The sequence below is a fragment of the Geospiza fortis genome, unplaced genomic scaffold (genome assembly GCF_000277835.1).
Source record: "Geospiza fortis unplaced genomic scaffold, GeoFor_1.0 scaffold162, whole genome shotgun sequence".
Classification (NCBI taxonomy): Eukaryota; Metazoa; Chordata; class Aves; order Passeriformes; family Thraupidae; genus Geospiza; species Geospiza fortis.
In genome coordinates, this window is record NW_005054316.1 from 5,068,121 (window position 1) to 5,089,742 (window position 21,622).

At 36.0% G+C, this 21,622-nt stretch overlaps 1 protein-coding gene across 1 annotated transcript in view; it reads left to right on the plus strand.

The window, feature by feature from the left end:
- The first annotated feature begins 7,295 nt into the window (after positions 1 to 7,295).
- Positions 7,296 to 21,622, plus strand: part of VTA1 (vesicle trafficking 1) — a 31,124-nt gene continuing 16,797 nt past the window's right edge. Inside the window, exons 1-5 of the mRNA XM_031056254.1 lie at positions 7,296 to 7,314; positions 13,454 to 13,548; positions 16,580 to 16,707; positions 17,360 to 17,435; positions 20,796 to 20,907. Coding sequence (XP_030912114.1) covers positions 13,468 to 13,548; positions 16,580 to 16,707; positions 17,360 to 17,435; positions 20,796 to 20,907 — 397 coding nt within the window. The 5' untranslated portion in view covers positions 7,296 to 7,314; positions 13,454 to 13,467. The remainder of the gene's footprint in view (positions 7,315 to 13,453; positions 13,549 to 16,579; positions 16,708 to 17,359; positions 17,436 to 20,795; positions 20,908 to 21,622) is intronic.

Consider the following 21,622-nt stretch of genomic DNA (forward strand, 5'->3'; position numbering starts at 1 on the left):
AGCGCGTCCCGGCAGCCCCGCCGCCGGCTTGTACGCCACCGTGTAAAGCGGTCCTGATGGAACAGTCCTAATAAGCACGGCAAAAAAACAAAAAATAACCTTCAAGAAGTATTCCGGAGTTTTTTTTTTCTTCTGAAAACACCTCCCGTCGGTCCTGTGTAACCCTGAATAAGTATTTTGAGTTTGAGAGTCTTTGGTGCTGATAGAAGCTTTCGTTTTCTCCTCTGTGAGGCTTTGTCACTTTCTCGGAGTTCTCAAAGGGAATGGGTTGGTTTTTTCTGCTTCTTTCGCTGAAATGAGCGCAGCAAAACCTTACCGTAAAACTTGCAAATTAATATGTAGATTTTTCAAGCTGGTGTGACTTCTAAGCTAATGGTTGTCAGCATAGACTGTGAGCCTTTCTAAAAGACTTTGTGTAGTGAATTAAGAAATACAAGCTTCCTGTTACTCTTAAATTCCTGTTACAGTTAAGCCACACTTGTAAACGGCCTAACACTAGCAGATCACCAGAAATGTACATTTATGTTGTTGACAACCCACCCTTAAAGGGAAGTTGGGTCATCACAGTATTGGTATTTTTATTGAGGTAGGAGGTCGTTTGAGGGGTTTACTTGGCTTGTCTTCAAGAAAAATGAAATAAAAAATAGATGTAGAACTCGTGGTTTTTCTTTGTGAGGTGGTCTTAATTTAGATGAATGAGTCAGTGAAATTCAGTTTTCAGATAGCTCTGAACAAATTGTCATCTGAGTGACAGAAGAATAATTTTACCTTTTCTGTTGTACACAGGAATAGTGTGCTAACATGAAAAAGTGCAACCAGGAAGGTGGGGTAGCCGCATAGTAGAACACTGGATGTTCTCACTAGTACTCACTCTTTATTTACTGGAAAAACACAGGACAAGTGACACTGTATGGCGGGAAGCAGCAGCTAGGTCGAGTTGCACTGAGGGGTTTTTTGTTTGTTTTTCTTTATTTCTTTGGATTTTTCTGTCAGATGTAGCACGCTGACTGGCTGTACGAGAAAAAGACATGCATTAGTGTAGGTGATAAAATACAAGTCTATTTTAAACCAGAAATGTTTTAGTGTACAGTCTCTACTCTTTTTTTGTCTTTTGCATTCTGAAACTTACATCTTAGTTTTCTGTAAAGTCATTTGCCTTGTCTGTCCTAAGTAATCTGAAAATTTTATTTTTTCATCTGAGTACTTCAACACATCTGGTTCATTACTGAATATAGCAAAGACTGTATTCTAGAGGTATCTGTTTCATTACAGTATTATGTAAAGTAAAAAGCACTGACACCTCTTTTTCAAGTTAGGTCTTGCTCTGATCCTTTGTTTTTTTACATACACAAAGGGGAAGAGTGTGTTTTCACCAGTGTTCCAGTGATGACACTTACTTCCTCCTGTGGTGGATGAGTCTGTCTGGATTGAAGAAAATGCAGTACTCGTGCCCCATAGCTGGGTTTTTCTTCTTCACTTAGTTCTGGCTTTGAAGCAAAAGTAAGGTTTATGAAACATTAATTTTTAACATCATGGATTTGGCATAATTAGATGGAATCCCAAAGTATTAATTATTAATATTGCTACTATAAAAAAATGTACTTTATATACTCCTAGCATGCTATGAATAGTAAAAGCCTTACTAAAAAGATAGATTTTTAGAAGTGTAGAGCAGGTGTTACAAAAACATTTCAGGATTCCTTTCAGATAATGTTTTGAAAGCCATGCGGATTTATGTAGGGTTAAAGTAACGCTTTTCATTAGAGGCTTCACTGGAAAAAATGAGCATCTCTTTGTGGAGCCTTTGAAATGGGTTTCAGAGGAGCTCTATGCATTTTATATAATGTATTGTGTGGAAGGAATAGAGTGAGGAAAACTCTTGTGTGTGCTAGATTGTGTGGTGTTCTGTGAGCTGGTGCTTCTCCAGCAGCCTCATCTGAGGCACATGTCTGGCACCCTGCGTGTCCCAGGAGCAGGGAGCTGCTGTGGCCTGTGCCTGGCACCCTGCGTGTCCCAGGAGCAGGGGGCTGGTGAGGCACAGCAGAGTGCACCCTGTGTTGTTGAAAGGCCGTGTTCCATCACAAAGCTGCTTATGCAGCCACTCTGTGAGGGGGATCATTGGTTAGCTAGTGGATGTAGCCATCAGTCTGAACAGTGATGTGTTTATAGCTTTGGAATGTTGCCATAAGTGGGTCATACCCAGATAAAAGCTTCAGTCACAGTATTATTAATGTTGCCATGGCACAGTAGTTTATAGTATGGGCATCTGTATGCTAGGTTTTAATTTATGTTAATTTTAGTTAAATTGCATTTTTATATGTCTAACAATAAGAGCTGTATTAATGTGTAATAATGTGTTATTAATAATAATAATAACGCAAATTAATTTGAGGATCGGATGCAAGTGGACTCTGGCAAGACGTGTTTGCAACATAAAATATTGCTTTCTATAGTTTACAATAAAATTTTCCAAGAAACTACTTACTGCTTTTGTTAATGTTTTTGTCTCTCATCATAGATGCTGTTAGGTGCACTCTTAAAGCTGGAAAGTTATGTGACAATTACATCATTTATTTGCCTTCTCTTTTTCTCTTGTGTTGTAGTGCATTTTGAGCATTAAGCTAGCATAAATCAGAATGCCACCTAAAGAAAATGTTGTAGTCCTTCTCTAGCTTCTCATTCCCAACCCTGGACTGCTTTAGAAGCAAATGTTGATGTAATTGTATGATGAAAGACAATAATAAGCTATTTTTCAGCCAGGCCAATTCACTGCTGCCTAAACAGCTGTGTTCCCATACAGACAAAGAGAAGGAACAAGACGCAGTGGCTGGGGGCAAAGGCAGGACTCCTGCTTTTTTGGTATTGCTGACATATGTTGATTTACAGAAACTGTAATTTAATTAACATTAATCTCTTTTACACAATATAAATAGCTACAGCAGGGATTATTTGTCTTTTTCAACTGCCGCATTATTTTCCACATGAAAAGTAAAATGTTGAACATTGATGTTCTTGTACACTCTGACACAACACTTCTTGTTGTGGTACTTCCACATTGCAAAAACTTAAAAACTGGTTTGTTGCTGGTAATCCTGTGTAATCCTTACAAAACCTTCATTCTTAACCTTCTTTTTTTACGTATTCAGATTCAAAGCAGAATATGATCCGTAGCTTTATATGCTGTGTGTGTACCGTTACCTTTTTAGCCCAATCTGTTGTTAGTAGATGGGTGTAATTGATTGAAGTAATTAAAATATTTTTTTTCCTGCCAGTGTGCACATAAATTCACATGGTTGCAACATTTCTTCTACCTGGAACACAGCCTGTAGAGAAATAAAGAAACCAGGTTTATTTTTAAAAAATTTTTAGTAGGACATGATCTCACAAAATAATTCTCCTTTTAAAGAGATTAGACACTTAATGGTTAATGTAAGTATCCAGTACTCTAGTAATCTACCACCTTATTTTAAAATGGTTTCCTCCCCATAAGATTTTTTTTTCATTTTTGTATTATTTGTTAATCATTGTCATTAAGTATGTAGCTATTTCAGGTCCATTAAAGGTCAGCTTATACCTGAAAAGTGTGCTACATTGGTTGCCTAGCAAAGGGCAAATATGTGATTGGTAGTCAATAAAATAACTTTTTATGTTAAAAACTTACTTGAGTCTAACTGTTTGACTACTTTGACATGTTATTTTGCAGACACAAGGAGGCAGGCTCTGATAAAAAAATCTCTGGCCTGTAATAACTGAAGAAATCTTGTCTCCAACTGTGGCATAAGCAGTTGGACTGATGAGTTGTTTTGTTAGTTTTTTTTACACATTGCAAGGTTTTAGAGGTAACCGTATCTTCCAAAAACTTAAAGTTTAGAGTTAAAAGCAAGATTTTTATTAATGGCTGTTGTTTCAGCCTTCCTGTTGCATTGTTAATCCTTTTGCAGAAATGTATGGTATCTGTATTTACTGAACATTAAAGTTCTAATTCTAAAGTGTTGAGAGAATGCCAGTGAGTTGCCACAAAAGGACTGATGTTTCATGAACAGTGTTTGGATAATCAATGAATTCATGTGAGAAATTATGTTTCTAGTAACTTTCAAAAAGCAAAGTGTGGTGATTTTTGCTTTACAGTCTACTAAACATCAGAAAAAAATAATGTAAGATCAGTAGATATGATCTATATCAAAGAGGCATGAAAAAATCTTCAGTTTTTAATTCTTGAGATGGAAAAGCATCAGAGAAATGCTTCCAGGCTCTTGTATTAACATTTGTGGTTTTCTGAAATCAAGCAAGAGAGAAAAGCAAGAGACAACTTTTATTCCACAACTAGTTGACAACCTCTTGAACCAAAAGTCATTCAGCTTTTAACAGACATATCCATCTGTTAAATGTGACTGGCTTGTCACTTTCAAGTGTAGTCAGACACCTGTGAAACAAGCTTCTCTCTGCATACAAATTATGAGATTTTAAGTATTATTATAATTTAATTTTTATTATTATTATAATTTAATATTATTATTACAAAAAAAAAGGACTGTGAAGTTCATGCCCACACTAAGAATTTGGGAAATATAGTTACTGTGCAATTTTACAACTGAAATAACATTATATTTTACCAGTTCTTATCCTTTACATATCCAATTAGTCCTTCTTAATAGGAATAACTAATAATGGTCAAATATTTTAATTGAGCTTTTAAATTATTCAATTTTTTATTGTATCTTGGTGCCTTCTGAATGATTAATTTAGAAGATACATGTAATTAAGAAGTATTAATAAAATTAAAAGTAACTGGTATTTGCTGTATTTGGAGAGATTCAGCACATGCTTAGTGACCTCACTTCTACTGGGACATTGTGGAATTCAAATGCATGAAAAAATGTGCTTGTAGAGTTCTATATCTAATATGATCAAATCCCTGAGCTTTCCAGTTTAAATATTAATCTTTTTTACTAGTTTTATATAATGCATTTGTAAAAGTACATTTTCCATATTCTCATATTCTCATATTGCTGGTGGCAGAAAACTATTTTGTGGGCTACTAATACAACAAATGTTTTAAAGGCTTGCATACAGAAGAATAGATTTAATCTGTTCTTTACTTAGGGTAAGTTAATATGTGTAAGTCAGATATTTAAGTAAATACCAGTTTCATAGTGTACTGTGAGTCTCAATTCTGCTCTGAGTATAAGCTAAAAATTTTTCTCAATTTAAACTTTTCCCTTTGCTTTCTATTTTTTTTTTCTGTTTTCAGTCTGTTTGTTGGCTCTGATTATTTCAAAGATTTGTAACTGGGGAAGATTGTGCTTGTAAAACTGCTTTGTCTGCGGAGACAGAAAAACTAAAAAAGTGGGGGGAATAATGAAGATAATTGTATAAACTCCACAATCCTTAAAGCAGCCTGTGGGTAGTGGCAAAAATTAGGATGGTATTAACTGTTGTGTAGTATTTTCGGCTTTGCTTTGATTACATAGGTAATATGTTAAAATAATCTGTTCTAACAGAGAATGAGAACGTATAGAACAAGTGTACTTCAGAGATTGAAATCTTTTCTGAGTTACATATATTTGTGTTAAGCTCCTAAACTTCACTTGTATAGTGCAAATATACTAAGGTGTGTTGTTCCATCATATAATTCATCATTTCTTTTTCTATATATGTTTTTTACTCTACTTCTCTGGAAGTAGAATTAACAACTGTGTTTTCCTGCCTGAGGTATGCTTTTGCCTTTGAAGGAGGGATGCATCAACATCAACATTCTGATTTGCAGAATCACAAAACTGTTGAGGTTGGAGGCCTTTGTACATCACCTCGTGCAATGCCCTGCTCAGAGCATAATCACTGGGGCAGGTTGGTCAGGACTGTCTGCAGGCAGTTTTGGAACATCCCCAGGCATGGCGACTCTACGACTGCTGAGAGCAACTTGTTCCAGTGTGTGATTACCCAGACAGTAGAAAATTTTTCTTATGTTTAAATGGGATTTCTTGTATTTCATTTTGAGCCCATTGCCTCTCGTCCTGTCACTGGACACCACTGAGAAGGCTCTGGCTTTATCACTCGCCACTGCTCCCCTCCTCTCATCAGGTATTTAGACAGTGATAAGACCCTCTTTGCTTTTCCAGAGTTAGACAATCTGAGCTCTGCCTCTCCTGGTGTGACATGTCCCTAGCCTTTCATCAGCCTTGTGGCCCTTCCCATGTCTCGTACTGAGAGCCCAGGGCTGCAGGTGTGGCACACCAGTGCTGAGTAGAATGGAAAGATCACTTGCCTCAACCTGCTGGCAACACTTCTAATTCACCTGTGGATGCTGGTAGCCAGTAAGGTCAGGAGTACAATTTGGAAGCTCATCTCCTGGTCATCTAGGGTGCTTTGGTTCACCTCACAGAGTAGTTTAAACACGTGAAATACGCTTCTTCCAGTTTAAACTAAACAAGAGGATGTTTCAGATTTGTGCTCTAATCACTAAAAGCTGTTTTATCCTCATGACTTGACCACAACTAATCCAGCATAGCTGCCTTCTCCTCTTTTTGCATTCTAGAGATTTCAATTGCTATAAATCCTATGTTTAATGTAGTTTTTATGTTTTATTTGGAAATGCTTTATTTTCTTTATTTAACTGTAGAGACCAGCTTTTAAAAATATGCATAGTTTAATTATTGTAGGAAAGCTAAGAAGCTTATGAATTGTACATATAACTCTAACTCAAATTTTAGAAGAGCAAAATAAGTCCTTAAACCAGACAGAAGTGTGACAGTGTAGAATACAATCATTTCCTGAGATTCATAGTAGGTATTGCTATGTTATTTGTTTTGTCATCTAACCTTCATAGTTACAAGTTGTGTTTGTCATTGGAAATTTTGTTTTGCCTATTTAGCTTGTCTGTAATATGCTATTATTTTTATTATTATTAAAATGAATTGTAAGGGGATTTAGCTGAACTTTCAGGAGTTTTAAGAGGCATTTGAGATCATTTTGTCTTAATAAAATTTGTCTAGCATGTAACATACTATACTGTTACCCACTCATTTTCTTCAGTAAGATTTAGAATACTGTAGAAGAATCTGGGAGGCAAGAGGGTCATGATGCTATCTTCTTTTGAGTTTCTTAATTATATTTTTGTAGTCTTCATTTCCCCCACTTTTTCATTATATATTTTTTTTCTTACAGGTTTCCCTAAGTTAATTTTACTTGAAAATAAGTATTTGAAAGTAATTTGGTTTCTCTGGAATGTTTTAGATTTTCGTTTGATGCTGCCCGCCTAATGTCTTGTCTTTTGCAAGTTTCCTGTGGCATCATGTAATGAAGAGACAGTACAGTGTAAGACCTTCCAAGTTTGTTTATCAGTATGTTAAATCTATTTCTAAAAGTCCTTGAATTCAGACAGCTTGGACTTAGCCATGTAGAAATACATTTATGACCTGCATGCAGAAATTACATGATTGAAATATGACACACTAATGTTTATGAGAGCAAGAGCATTTTTATATGAAAATGTTTCCAGTAGTTTTGGATTTTAGTAGAATCCAATTTAATGTCTTTGTGCCCTTTGCTTCCCTCATTTAAATTCCAGCTGTTGGATTCCTGTACCAAGCATTTAACAAACATTTTTCTGTCAGTGGTTTGACAAAGGGATGTAGAATATGAATGAGTAATAAATTACGGCCTGGTAAAGCTTTCATCCCTTAATCAGAATCAAAATATCACTAAAATTTATTGCAATGTTATAAAAAATATTTCAGTTGCTAATTTATTTTCTATGCTAGAGAATTAAATACACACAGGAAAAAATAAGTATAATCTTTTGATCATGTTAGACCAGGAAAAAGAAAGATGGGTAGTAGGACAGAATTTAGAAGATAGAGAATAAACCTATTGTGCATGCTTGCTGGCTGGAACTTTTGTTCTCCGGTATTTTTTACTTGGCACAAATTTAGTTTAAAATGGGAGTGAGGGGAGTTTCAGTTGTTATCCAAACATAAATCTGGAGTAACTTACTGTGTATGAGGAATGAATGTCTGGCACATACTAGAGACGAAATACTTGCTCTGAAATTGTGCTGTGTATTAGCAAAGGAAAAATAACATGGTATTACGTGACATAAATAAAGGCAGAGAAGTTTCTGTAAAACTCACTGTATAATTCCAGCCAGCACACCCACACTTAGTATTTACTGAACAAAGATTAAGAGCAGCAAATCAAGATGTATATTTTGTAGTTGTCTTGGCAAAACATTTCTGTGAGAATGATTACTTGCCAAGTCTTTATGAATTTGAAGATAAATGTCCTGTCTACAAACTCTGAGCAAACTCTCTTAGTTAATAATTGGCAGAACAGTTGTGTCTTTGTGTGTGAAATTACAAGTGACTTTAGCTCTACTTCTGATGTTATTTAATATTTAAACATTAGTTGTCTCTAGCCTCCTTTACCTCCTTAGTACTTTAATTTCTGCACATACAGTACTACTTTGTTGGCCACATAAAAGTCTTTTTTGCTACTTAGTTTGAATAGAGAGGGGCAAAAAATAGTTGTATCTATTATAAAACTGAGTGCATAAAACAAAAAAGAGGAATAAGTTCATTCATCTGTTTGATCCCAGATATTCCAGATCTTAATCGTAAATAGTGAAGAGAGATAAAAAATACAGGTCACTTAATTCCAAGATTTTCTACATTCTTCATATACATTTAGGCTTTGAAACTTGAAAATCTTTGCAGCTACATTGTATGGTTTTAGTTTTCTTTGACATCAACATTTTCAGCTTGGCTGTTCACAGAGGATTTTCTTTTATTAGAAGTTCCTAAACAAATGCTTCCTCTAAGTCAAGTTTTTTAGTTTTAAGAGTGTGTCACTGGTCATTAGGGACATGCACTTTAAACATTTTGTTCAATGTTTAGAGAAGTTCTGAAGAGAAAACCAAAATGATTTTGATGTAAAATGGCCTTTCAAGTGTCGTGTTCTATAAGGTAAAACAATGCATTTGTAAAACGTAATACGGTGAGCATTTCTTTTGTGGCATCTGTACTGTTTGGGAGATTACTTTCCACCTATTAGAAATTGAACCACTTCCATTGAAGCAAAAGTTTTGTGACTTAGCAAACAGTAATAATTCTGTCCTTTGCTTTTGCAATATTACAGAAATCAGAACAGCTGTATTTAATGGAATGCAAATTATTTGTTTTCTTTTGGATGTGGGGAAAGGGGGCAGCTGAACTCATGTCGCTGTTGACTTTCTTAGTGGAGCTCCTGGAGGTGGTAAACTTTTGGCCTCTCGCTTATGAGTTATTTGCTACTGAGATTTCATGTCAACGTAAACATGGAGGACAGTTCTTTGACCTAGTTTAAAATTTGACTGATGATATTAACAAAGGAAAGCTGCTAAAAATTTAGTAATGAGGTGCATTTGCCCGTTTGCTGCAAATTAGGCAGGAAAAGGACATTAATATATTTACTTCACTAGGTGAAAACATATTTTTCAGTTACAATCACGTTTTTACAATAAGTAATACTTGTGTGATCAAGCACACACAAAAGATATGCAAGAGAACACCTTAACTGGCAAAAGTAGTAGTGTCAAAACCAACAGTCTTACAGATAGCCTTCTTGTAGAATACCTGGGACATTTCAAAATTAGAGCAGAGAGGATAACAGAAAACACAGAAGTGGAAGAACTTGTATTTGGAAATAAATTAATTTCTTTTCCTTATGAATATGTATAGTAATACTCAAAAATGGAAAAAGTATAACTAGTGGATGCTTTTTCCTGTTGTCAGCAGTAAGGCAAAGGATTGCTTACTGTTTTCAGATTCACTCCCATATTGCTTTTCATACAGATAATTTCAAAAGCAAAAATTTAAAACATTAAAAGGTTCTTATATTTATTTCAGTATTGTCTTACAAGATAAATACCAATTTATTTCCTCCTCTTCCTATTTTGGTTTTTTTTTCATAGAAATCTGTAATCCATTCAGTTTTTCAACTACTTCACCTTCTGTTTGTTTGGTAAATTTAATGATAGAGGTTTTCAGTCCCAAAGTTTTACTTTTGACTAGAGCAGCACTGAGTAAAGCAGTAAGTGTACCTAAATATACTTGTCAACATTCTGTGTGTCACTGATGAGATTCAAACTGGTAGAGTGTACTTTTCTTCTGTTTCTTCAGTTCATCAACTGAAACTGATGTTTGTGGAGATTTTGACTGGTTGGGTCTGTTTTGCATTTCCTGACCTAAAGGTTGTGTCATCTTTCATTGCAATCAGGTTTTATCAGTGTTTTATCAATAGCATCTGAGCCAAGACTACCTCTTGGCTCTGATTGCTACTAGGTAGTGCTGCTGTGTCAGTAGTTTTCACAGACATCGTGCTCTTTCTTGATCACCACTTACTTGACAAAAAAGGAATAGCTTTTGTCCTTATCTCAACGATGGCCTCATCAGAGGCCTGCCTCTGGGCTAGTTAGTCCTTCTTTCAAACATATAAATCTATGTGAAGAAGTGAGCATGCAAAAATTCCAGACTTCAAAAGCTGTTAAGGATCACAGTAGACTCCCTTGTTAGGATAACTCAAGTGTGCTTTGACCTTTTGCTAGTTAATAAGATCTTTCAGGAAATCTTAAGAATTTCTGTCGGTGGTGATACAAATTGGGACTTGGTGGCTCCATGTGGTAACTGTCTACTGTGGTCAGTTGTGTGGCACCGAAATGTAATTGCTGTGACAAGTGGAACACATTTAATCTTGTCTCAGGTGACATCAATAGTCTGCCTCTAGGTTGCCTCTGTTCCTGTTATCTTGGAGCTGCTGCTGCTGCGAGAGCACCTTTACTCTTTCTTGACAGTCTGTGCTTTGGATAATAGTACTTTGATTTTTAACAACCTAGGAGCCTTGGGTACCTTGGTCCTAGAATCTTTTGTTAGGAGGAAGGTGTTGGTGGGGAAGATTGTTTGGTGTCACCCACAGTGTAAACTTACATATGAACAAGAAAGACATTTTTCTTGTTTCTGTAACTATTGTTCTCTGACATGTGATTTCTGTGTGTTCAAGAGTTGTTCTGCATTTGTGCATTTGAGTGCCTGAAGGAGTCCTAAAGTCTTTCTCAGCTGCTGAAATCCTAAGAGGGGAGAGGGCTGGTTTTTCAGGGCTTTATACAGAGCGTGCAGATGTCTCAGTCAAGTAAATACGCCCCTTGGGATATTAGTGAAGGAAACATTATCTGGCTTTCACAATTTAAATGGATGTATTTGGAATGAGAGTGGACAAACCTACATAGAGGTAACACAAGAGTAACAGTTACAGTGTAGAAGATCTTTTAATTTTTAAACTGATCAAGGCTAAAGACATTTTCAAGATCGATTTATATGGAAACAGAGTTCTTTTTATGTAAATGAATTATGTGAAGATGCATACTTCAGCAAGTAAGGTAAATCTATATCCCGTAATGAACAAATGTATTTTGAATTTGTCACCCTAATTCCTGTCAGTCTAGAATAAATTTATTTGCCTCTGAAAATATCTGGTTTTGGCATTCATCAAAAAGAAATAACTGATCTAGATGGCTCATAGGTTTAGCAACCTTATGTTAATTCTTAAGTTTTATATTGTTAAATTATACCATGAAATGGGTTCAGGGGAGCTTACAATCAAGTATGTACTTAAAAATCAGTTTAATTGAAGACTGTGAATTAGCTCCTTGTCATGTGATGATGGTATTTTAATTGATGACTGTTTTTAATATTAATTTTAGTGCCTTAGATGCAATTCTGTCTCTCTGTGTTTGACTGTCTTTGAAATCTAATTTCAGCCTTATATGTGCTAGTTTTATAATGTTTAACATTAACATGTCAGCATCCTGAAGATAAATTAGGTGGGCTTAAGAGTACCCTTATCAGTAATTAGCTTAATAGTAATGTTGTCACTTGATGAAACCTACATAGAAATTCTTTCATTTGTTATGGTCAAGTATTGTAGTTGTTCTTAAGTTTTTACTAATTCCTTTAGTTTTGTTCAGGACTTTCACTTGGTTGTTCTTTACTGAAACTTGGATACAAAGATGCTAGGTCCTTCTATACATTGTAATAGTAAAAATAGAGAGGCACTGGAGAGTGCAAGTATTTTTTTTTCAGGGAGAGTGTCTTTAAATGGATAGGCAACCCAACAGCTTTAACATTCAAAAATAAGTGAGCTTTGGAGTCCCAAATAAGGAATGTATGCTTAGTCTGGTTTGAACACTCAGTTGCATATAAAATAGGAAATACTACTTTAAAAATCCAGAAAAGTTAGTTAAATTATGGCACTCACCAGCAGAATCTAAGTTTTGTAGAAAGAGATCAAATTTTATTAGACAAATTGCTAATAGATGGAAAAGGCAGACGAGCTTGTGAGTATAAAATGTTTTCTTCTGCAGCAAGCATCAGGATAAGTCCAATGTGATAGCAATTGTGTTGTATTCATGTTTACTGAGGTAATTTGAAGGGAGAACATTCTCTCTTCATAGTGGATGAAGAGGTGCTTGGGAGGAACAAGATGCTGAAGCTATGAGGCAAGTTAGGATTGCTTGCAAGAAGGACATGGGGTATTCCATAATAATTACCTCATGACAATATTTGGTGGAGTTACAGCTTTTGACTCTTAAACTCTACATTTGAAAGTGTTTTGTAGGACTGCCTTAAGAGTCAGAAGTGAGAGAGGAATATTTTTTTTTTGTGGGAAATGTTCTGCATTTGATTACTGAATGTTTCTGGCTGTTTTCCCTTCTCTGTGTGTGTTAATCCTAGCAAATAATGCTTGCTCGTGTTAGCTCACAGTTTCATGAAGCCTATAAAGTTCTGCCGTGTGCAAATCTAAAACTCACAGTTTTTTGGTAGTAAAAAGATAATTTTTAATCGGAAGATGTTAATCATTCATGTTCAAGATCTTACTAAAAACTGGCAACTCTACTTGGAGGGGAAGTTTGATAAAGTCTGTCTTGCCTGATGTAAAGATCAGGTTAGTGTAAAGATCAGTGTTTGATGCTATGTATGCATATACATGGAGATAATAGGTCCTTAGTACCATTTGCTCAAGGCTTTTAAGGATAACTGGCTCCTGTTACATGAAGTTCCATTTATATCCATACACTCTCTCAAATCACTTCAAAGTTCCTATTTGGGTGAGTTGCAAGTGAGGGTGGTGGTAGTTTATAAAAGCACTTGATATTGCATAACAGTGGTACAAACATAAGTTTAAAATGAACAGGAATAGTAATTGGGGGAAAATAAAATGTAAATCTCCCCAAACTATCTCCTAGTATCTCTGCAAGGCCAAACCTTACATTTTGCTGTCACTGCACACTAGTACTGGAGTCAGTATATGGTTAAATCATGAGTTTGACTTTCATGTGTATGGGGGTGCATTGCATTGTTTGCTTAAGGGTTCTGCCTTAGATAATGGCTTTCAGTGTTTTTTGTGTGTTTTGTATCATTTCAAGGTCGTTTGTATGCAATGCAGACAGGGATGAAGATTGACAGTAAAACGCCAGAATGCCGTAAATTTTTATCCAAACTTATGGATCAGTTGGAAGCTGTAAGTAGAATTTATTGCTTTCCTCAAAAATTATCATAATATTAATCTAACTTTTTATTTAAATTTCTGGAAATACTGTCTCCTCTGCAGCTATTCTGCATGCAAGCAAACTGCATGAACTTCAGTTGTATGCAATAAATTGCAGAAGGATTGGAAGGAGATAAAACTCTATGTGTGTATGCATGCACAAACATAATTGAAATTTTGCCGTAAGATTTTGTGTAGACACAATAAATTAAAATGATTTATTTATACATGTTCTCATGACAAATCATAATTCATTAGGAAGTTAATGCAGGTGTTCTAGAAGACTTTTTAAAATTCATTTGCCTTTGATTTCTTGAAGTCTGTACAGTTATTTTCACTGCTGTAGGACTTAATAGCTTAGTCCTGGGATGCTTTTGAAATCTTTAACCTAAACTGTTGTATCCAGGGATACAACCTAAACTGTTGTATCCAGGGAGATTTTAAAAATACTCTTTAAAAGACAAAGATACTTCTGATTGTATCCTGTGTTAGAGATTGGGGATTTTATTTTATAAATTCTTGTAAGTACTGTCTATTCTGTGTGGGTAAGGGATAGCTATGCCATGCTCTTCTGAGTGGACCTGATACTAATTAAAAGCCTCAAGTAGAAGAGAGTTTAAGAAAGGTAAAGTTGTGGTATAGATGGTCAGTTTAAGTTCCAGGAGTTGTTTATGTTCATACCCTGTAGTTTTCAGTGTTCTCACAGGAGGAAGTTTGTTGATTCTAAGGTGTAAGTGCTCATTTGGAAGCAGAAAGTAGTGTTGAAAAATGAAGCAGCAGTTCTTTTTTTGTTCAGTATCAGTGATTCCATCCAAAGTCTAGCAGTGCCTGAAGAGTTTGTGTGGAACTAGTATAACAGCCTTCACTTATGAAAATGGATCGCTTGCCCAGAGAAGTATTCAAGGCCAGGTTGGATAGGTCCTGAGCAACCTCTTCTAATGAATGGCATCCCTGCTCACAGCAGGGGAGTTGGAATTAGATAACCCTTAAGGTCCTTTCCAATCCAAACCATTCTGTGATTCTTCAGAAAAAAAAAATGAAACATGAACCATTTGTCTTCTTTTTTTCATGACTTGTACTTCTTGCTTTTTTATCACTGATTTTTTGCAATGGAAAATTCAGTGTACAGTGACTTTTTGGTGTGTTATTTCATCAGATTTTGACATCTTTAGTAGGAGTGGGGTTTGTGTTCAAAGGGAGAGAGAGATAGCAGGAGAAGTGAGATTAAAACTCAAAAGGATTTTGCTGTTCATTCCTAAGAAATGTTGGGATTTGCTGGGGTACTTGTGGTACTGCAGCAGTTTATCTGCAGCATTCAGTTAGCCCTTCTGTTTCAAAATTGAAAAGAGTAAAAAAGCAGCAAAAATCTATAGTTTCACCTTTTGGTTACTGGTAAGTTTGTCTGTGTGACAACTTATGCATAGGTAATGAATATTACTCTGTGTATCCGGGTGGGTGAAGGATGGAGAGAGCACTCCTAGTCAAGTTTAATAGAGCACTTTTGGGGCTAAGAAGTTGGGGTTTATGGAAAAGCTTCTGCTGTAATTTAGGAGCTGCTGTTTCAGGTCTGCCCATAACCACCAGGGGGCGCAGAGGGGTGCGGTTTAATTTTTTTTAAGATTAAGCCTAAATGCCTTGAGTTTTAGGTTGAAATTTTGTATCAATGTTTAAAACAACAGTACTGCTGTATTGAATCACAGATTGTGTGAAGGATAATTTCAACAGTAAACGGCTTGGTTAACTTTAGTACTTTTAGAAGTGTATGTAACAGTGTCAGTTGTGTGTTCGAAATAATTGAGCATCAGATCAAGTATAGTAATCAGTTCTTTTCTGAGTGTGAGGTATACAGATAGGTTAGGGAAATATATGTGTGTACAAACAGTTCCCTTCCTGAGTTAGCTTCAGTGTCTCAGTGTTTCATTTGAACACATGAATTTTGGTACTTTCACAAGAAAATTACACTTTGTAAAACAAATACTTTTTGAAAACCACATAGAGTAGTTTGATTAAAGCCTTTAAATTTAAAATTCTATTTGGAAAGCATATATTTAACTGCTGAATTATATTTTACTGAAATGAAGTAACTTTTCTGGCAACATTCTGTGTCTTAGAAAGTTGGCAGCAATCTAAAAAATATGGAAATGCTGCCTGCATGATTAAAATTTTCTTTGCACGCACAATGAAAAATAACTGCCATTCAGAGATTGTTTTTAAATCTTTTGGCAAAATAAAGGCTGCAGGTTAGTATCATGCAGTGTTCCTGTTTTTGTTCTCTAAGGATAACCTGAGATTTCCTTATGTGCAAACAGTAAGCCTATTCAGAAGCTGTAAATCCACCTGTTGTAACTGTTAGAGGGCTGTTTGCTTTACTGATTTTTGTTAGGAAACCTGAGGGCTCTGGTACTCTAACATCTTTGAAAAGAGTTCTTTGAATTGAAATACGCTGCTTACACTGAAAATTCCAGTAAATCCGTAGGTCACCAGGCGGGTCGAGGTAGGGCTCAGATACTTTGAAAGATGTAATGAACTGTGGTGAAATAACCTCACAAGAGGGGAGATGACTCTGATCTACAGCACCTTTATAAAGCATGCATTACTTTACCAGTTCAGCTGTGTTGAATCTTGGCACAGGCTTAGGGGCTGGGTCTTTCAGATGCTAAGGGGAAAAATATCTGTTGCTGTTCCTTCACGGCATTGTAGCTGTGTTTATTTTTAACCTTGCTGGAGAAGATGTTGGGATGTTGGTGGTTTTTCTAAGCATTTTGTGACTGAAGATTCACAGCTACTTATTCATAATATTTCTCTCTCCCCAAGAATGTGTGTTCTCTTTCACATGCTGCTTTTAGCATTTGTTATGTTAGAAGCTGCAGATTTGTAAAACAAAGTGTAAGTTGTTTCTTTTTAAATTGTACTTGACTTCGTTTAAATCAGCAGGTTCTTTTTGTGTTTGCAGAATTGCTAAGGTCTAATAAAGTAATTAATGTATTTTTCCAACATTTTTCAGATGAAAAAGCAATTTGGTGATAATGAAGCAATTACTCAGGAAATTGTTGGCTCTGCTCATGTGGAGAATTATGCCTTGAAAATGTTTTTGTATGCTGACAATGAAGACAGAGCTGGGCAATTTCATAAGTAGGTGAAAATCTTCTTTTTCTTATCTGAAGATACTGGTCAGGGAATGTGAATATCCAAACTCTTTAATTTGAATGGAAGCAAAAATTGAGATTTAATACATTCTTTTCTCTTCTGGAAAACTCAATTTGTTACTGCTTATAGGTCTCTAGTATCGCACATTAACTGGTATCCTCCTCCTTATGTTCCTTAGGGAGTTGCTTACCTGCTGGCAAGCCTTCTAAAACCGCATGCTAATATTGTGCTTTATTTTATCAAGCATGTTATAGTTTCTATTGACCAATGATAGTAGAATAGTTCTGATGATCCATTATATGATTTGGTTTACAGCAATTACTATGGAATGTTCATGTATTTTTCTAAGCTAATACAGGATTTCTGATGACCTACAAATTCCAAGCTAGAAACTAAGTGCAGAACACGTAACCAGTTTTAAAAAATGCTGAATATTTTCTGCATAGTAGTTAGGCTACTAATCAATATTGCTAGATTTAAATGTTGTGAAGCAGCTTCTGTAACATCAGATTAAAAGAGAAAAAAAAGCGATGTTTGGCTTGAAATAAACCAGTATGATCTAAGATTACAATGCATAAAATGTGAGTGACATTGAGAGTGACATTGCCAAGTTAGCAAAATGCTTTCTTTTTTGCAGAAACATGATAAAGTCCTTTTATACTGCAAGTCTCCTGATAGATGTTCTAACAGTATTTGGGGAGCTCTCTGAAGAGGTAAGTGTCAGGCATATGAGTGTATTATCCGATTGCTTTTCCAAGCACAGACATCGCTTTTATACGTCATGAATATGAATTTCAAAGAACAGCGTAGCCAAACTCTTGTTAGAAAGCCATAAAGAATCATGCTAAGTATTTAAAATAAATTGTAGATTTATATAGAAATATTAGACATCTGTTAGAAGATGCTTTGTGACAAGTATCAATTAGAAACTGGAAGTTTAATTTTTACTGTGGGACACATAGCATTACATTGAGCAAGTGGGAATGCTTATAGGGAGAAAAGTAATGCAAGGTTCCTAGCTTTGTCCGCCTTCACTTTTTTCCATGTCCTGCTTGAAATTCACAGGCATGGCATCCTGTATGTAAATCCCCAATCTGGTAAGTGTGCCTAAAGTGCAGTTGTACTTGCTCAGTTTAAAATGCAGTTGTTGTGGCTACTTTCATTTGTAAATATTGGAAAGAAGGTAAGGCATGGTCTTCATAGTGATGCACTTCTGGAATACTATAGGATGTAAGTGTAGATACTAAAGATAGATCTTACCCAAGAGAAATGCTTGGTGAGGAGTTCTTGCAAGATTCTCCATCTTCCGTAGCCTGAGACTCCACCAAAATATTCATCTTATTGAGAGGCACAAAATAAGTTTGCTTTTTGATGTGTTCTCTTAAAACTGTCTGCTCTGAGCCCTGACATCCTTTACTAGATCCAGTAGTAACATTTCCTAGAGCCAGAGAGTGAATGCATATTTGCACATTGAATTGGACTGAAAAAAATCATCTTAGGACAGTGCACTGATCGATTGACTCCTTAGAGTACCTGAAGCAATCCTGCTTTGAAGATGGAAGAAATTGTTACAAATATCAGTGCAGAATGCTAGCAGTGGTACATTTTCTGTTGTGTGTTGGGGTTTTTTGTTGTTGATGCTAAAAGGACAGAAATGCTTTGTAATTGGAAAGAAGCAGAATTCTCTCATTTTGTTTAATTGGTGAATACCGATGGTAAAAGGGAGTGTACAAGAAATACAGAAAATATTTGCTCCTCTGTATAGCATCATTACATTTCAACAGTTTGTTTATCCATTCTCATGTAAAGGGATGATGGGAGAAGTATGACTTGACTGTTTGAGACTCTTGCAGAAGTTTTTTTCAGCCTAAGTTACATTTAGCCTGACACCTGCTTATAGAGCATGACATCTATTTTTAGACCACCTGCCTATTTTTTCAATGGGTAGTTGAAATTGCCTTCATATGTGGACTATCAACTATTAAAAGGCTTTTAAAGCAATAGCAGAAGGCATAGAAAGCAGATATTTGACACCTAGAATCAGAAAATGGATGTTGACCATGATATGTATGTTTTTAAATGGCAAGTGGTTGATTATTGGGTAGTATGAATGGATTGTGTGACAGATGAAGAGTGGTTGTTCTATATCTCCAGATTAGAACTAGGCAAAAGGATTTTCTGGAAGGTTTGGTTTTACAAGACACAGCTTAGATCAGAGCGGTAGGAAACTCTGCAATAGCAGTGTTCTTTTCGTTTACCTCAGGAGTAGCATTCATTCAGTAGGGCAGCCTTCTCAAAAGGGAGAGCAGTGCATGTTAAAAACAAACCAAACCAACAGCATTTCACTTCTCAGTTCTGGAATGATAAGCTTTGCAGTTGGGATGCAGGACAGACATCAAACACTTTGTTTCATTCTCCTCTCTCCATCCATCATCTTGGTGCCAGGGTTGGGGGTGCTTGGGCTGTCCTTTAGTATGCCCTCCCAAGGGCACCACTAGATGGCCAAGGACCTCAGCTGTGTCCTGAGGTGGGTGCACTGGAGCTGGTTTTATCCAGCGCGGGGCAGCCCTGGCCTGTCCTCACAGACACCGCTCGTGCCGTGCTGAGTTGCCAGCACCTGGGATGGACCCCTGATACAACTGCAGCTTCACACTTTGTCAATAAATAATTGCCATATTAGAGGGGAGATGTACAGGCTCTTAAATATTGCATAATAATCTTTCCTAAAAGTAGCATATGCTGGGTGTGTGTTTTCTGTATTTTGTGGCTTCTAGAGTGTTTGTTAAAAATGAAGGAATTTAATCTGTAACACTGACTGACCAGAAATTATTATTAAAACAAAGTTTAACAGAAAGCCATGTTTTCCAATTGCACCTTTTCTTTTTGAGGTAGAGTGAATGCATTTTAATAAATATGTCATCAGAATAAGCTGTTTTTCTAAAGAACATCTTGTTTTAAAAAATGAAGACCATATCTTTCTCTTGGATTGTGTGGGCATCCTGGGTGATACAATGTATGAAATTTGAGCAAGGGAGCTTGCTGGAGATACCTTTTGTATTTTGTCTCTCTACCCTGTTCTAGATGACAGTGCAATAGGCTTTGTGAAGTACAGTATTGAATTTCAGTTTAATAATTTTGTAGAAACTTTGGATTTAATGTTCAAATTAATTTTTAATTTTTTAAAATAAAAAAATAATGTTTAAAATTTTGGCATTGGTGTGAACCGTGGTCTCCCAGCCTGCATTGTTCATTTGGGCAAATTATTCCACTCATCCTTCCACATTTCTAATGTTTATATTCAGCCTTGATCCTTGATTTATATTACCTCATAACTGTCAGAACTGGTTGTTTCCCATGCAACTGTTGGCAAAACAGTTGATTTGCATAATCAGTTTAATATTTCTTGCATCAATTGACAGCTCTTCCTGGATTAAACACTATTGTAACTGCCCAGGAGAGACAATGTGGCCAATCTTCCTTTCATGTTTTGACATGCTAAAAGTTGTACTTAGGAACAGTAAAGTATATTTTAAAAAACAAAATGGAAAATCTTAATGTCATGGAATATTACAAACAAATCACACTAATCTGGAGTTATGTCAGCCTTTCTGTATTCATGCTTTTAAATTAAATCTTGAATTTTAAAATAATATAATTAGAAGAAATTCCATATTTCTGATAATCAGCAGTAGCATTTAAAGTTTCAAGTATTTAAATCTAAAGTAAATAATCATCAAAGTTTATGGAGATAGGAAGCTTTCTTCATTATTTCATGTCAGTAATTACTACACAGTGCTATGTCTTTCGTACTAGTTTTTCTTTGTATCATTTATTTCCTTTTCCTGATATGCTGCACTGATTGAAGAGCTCCACATTTTGCTTTCATGCTGAGATCTTGTTAGAGGTGTTATTTTAATTATTTTTTGTAATTCACCTATTAATTTTAGGTGTTTATCTTTAAAAGGGTATCAAATGACAGCAGAGAAAGTGGAAAAGATTTCTGTATTTCTGTTTTAAATGCATTAATTTGCAGAAGTGAGTGGTTAAAATGGCTGGCCTTTTCCCTCCCCCAGAACGCCCAGCACAGGAAGTACGCCAGGTGGAAGGCAGCGTACATTCATAACTGCTTAAAGAACGGAGAGACTCCTCAGCCTGGCCCCATTGGAATGGAGGGAGAGAGTTTTGGTATGTGTTTCCCTTTTCTTTTTAAGAGAGAGTGATGCTGTGCTAAGGTGAAGTGGTGGTATGCACAGTTCTTCAGGGAGCACCCCTCAGGAAGCACAGCTTCCCAGCTTGATGTTCCATTCACAATGAGCTGCCTTCTTTTCAGCTTCTCCTGCTGTTATTTTTATTGGACCTTACTGTGTGATTGACTTATTTAATAAAATATTCTTTTCCTTGTTGTGGAGATTATTATTTTGAATACTGCTACTCTCTAAGAAGGCATTGTCAGCTTTGGGCCAGAACCATACATTTCTTTAACGCTAACCTCTTTTAAATCTGTTCTGTAAAGTTATGATCCCTTTGCCAGTTTATCCTCTCTCAGAAGCTTAGTAGGAGTTAAAAGTGGACTGATGGCAAGTGAATTCAACTTCAAAGCAAAGACCTGCTTGTGACACAACTCCTTTCTCCCTGTGTAATAATATCAGTTTCAAAACGGGTTTATGGTCTACTTTTACTGAGTTGGATTTTCTGCCTCTTCCTCACTGATCTTTCTTTTCCTTGCTTCCCCTGGCTACCTGAGCTCCCTGTACAGGATTCCTTGAGGTTCCCACTTTATCTAACAGTTAAGGAGATGATTTCCAAGGACATCCACTTAACCAAACTGAATGTGTGTCAGAACAAGTTGTTTTGCTTTAGATAGGGATCAGTTTCATTTGTTTTGGTAGTGAGCAGTTTC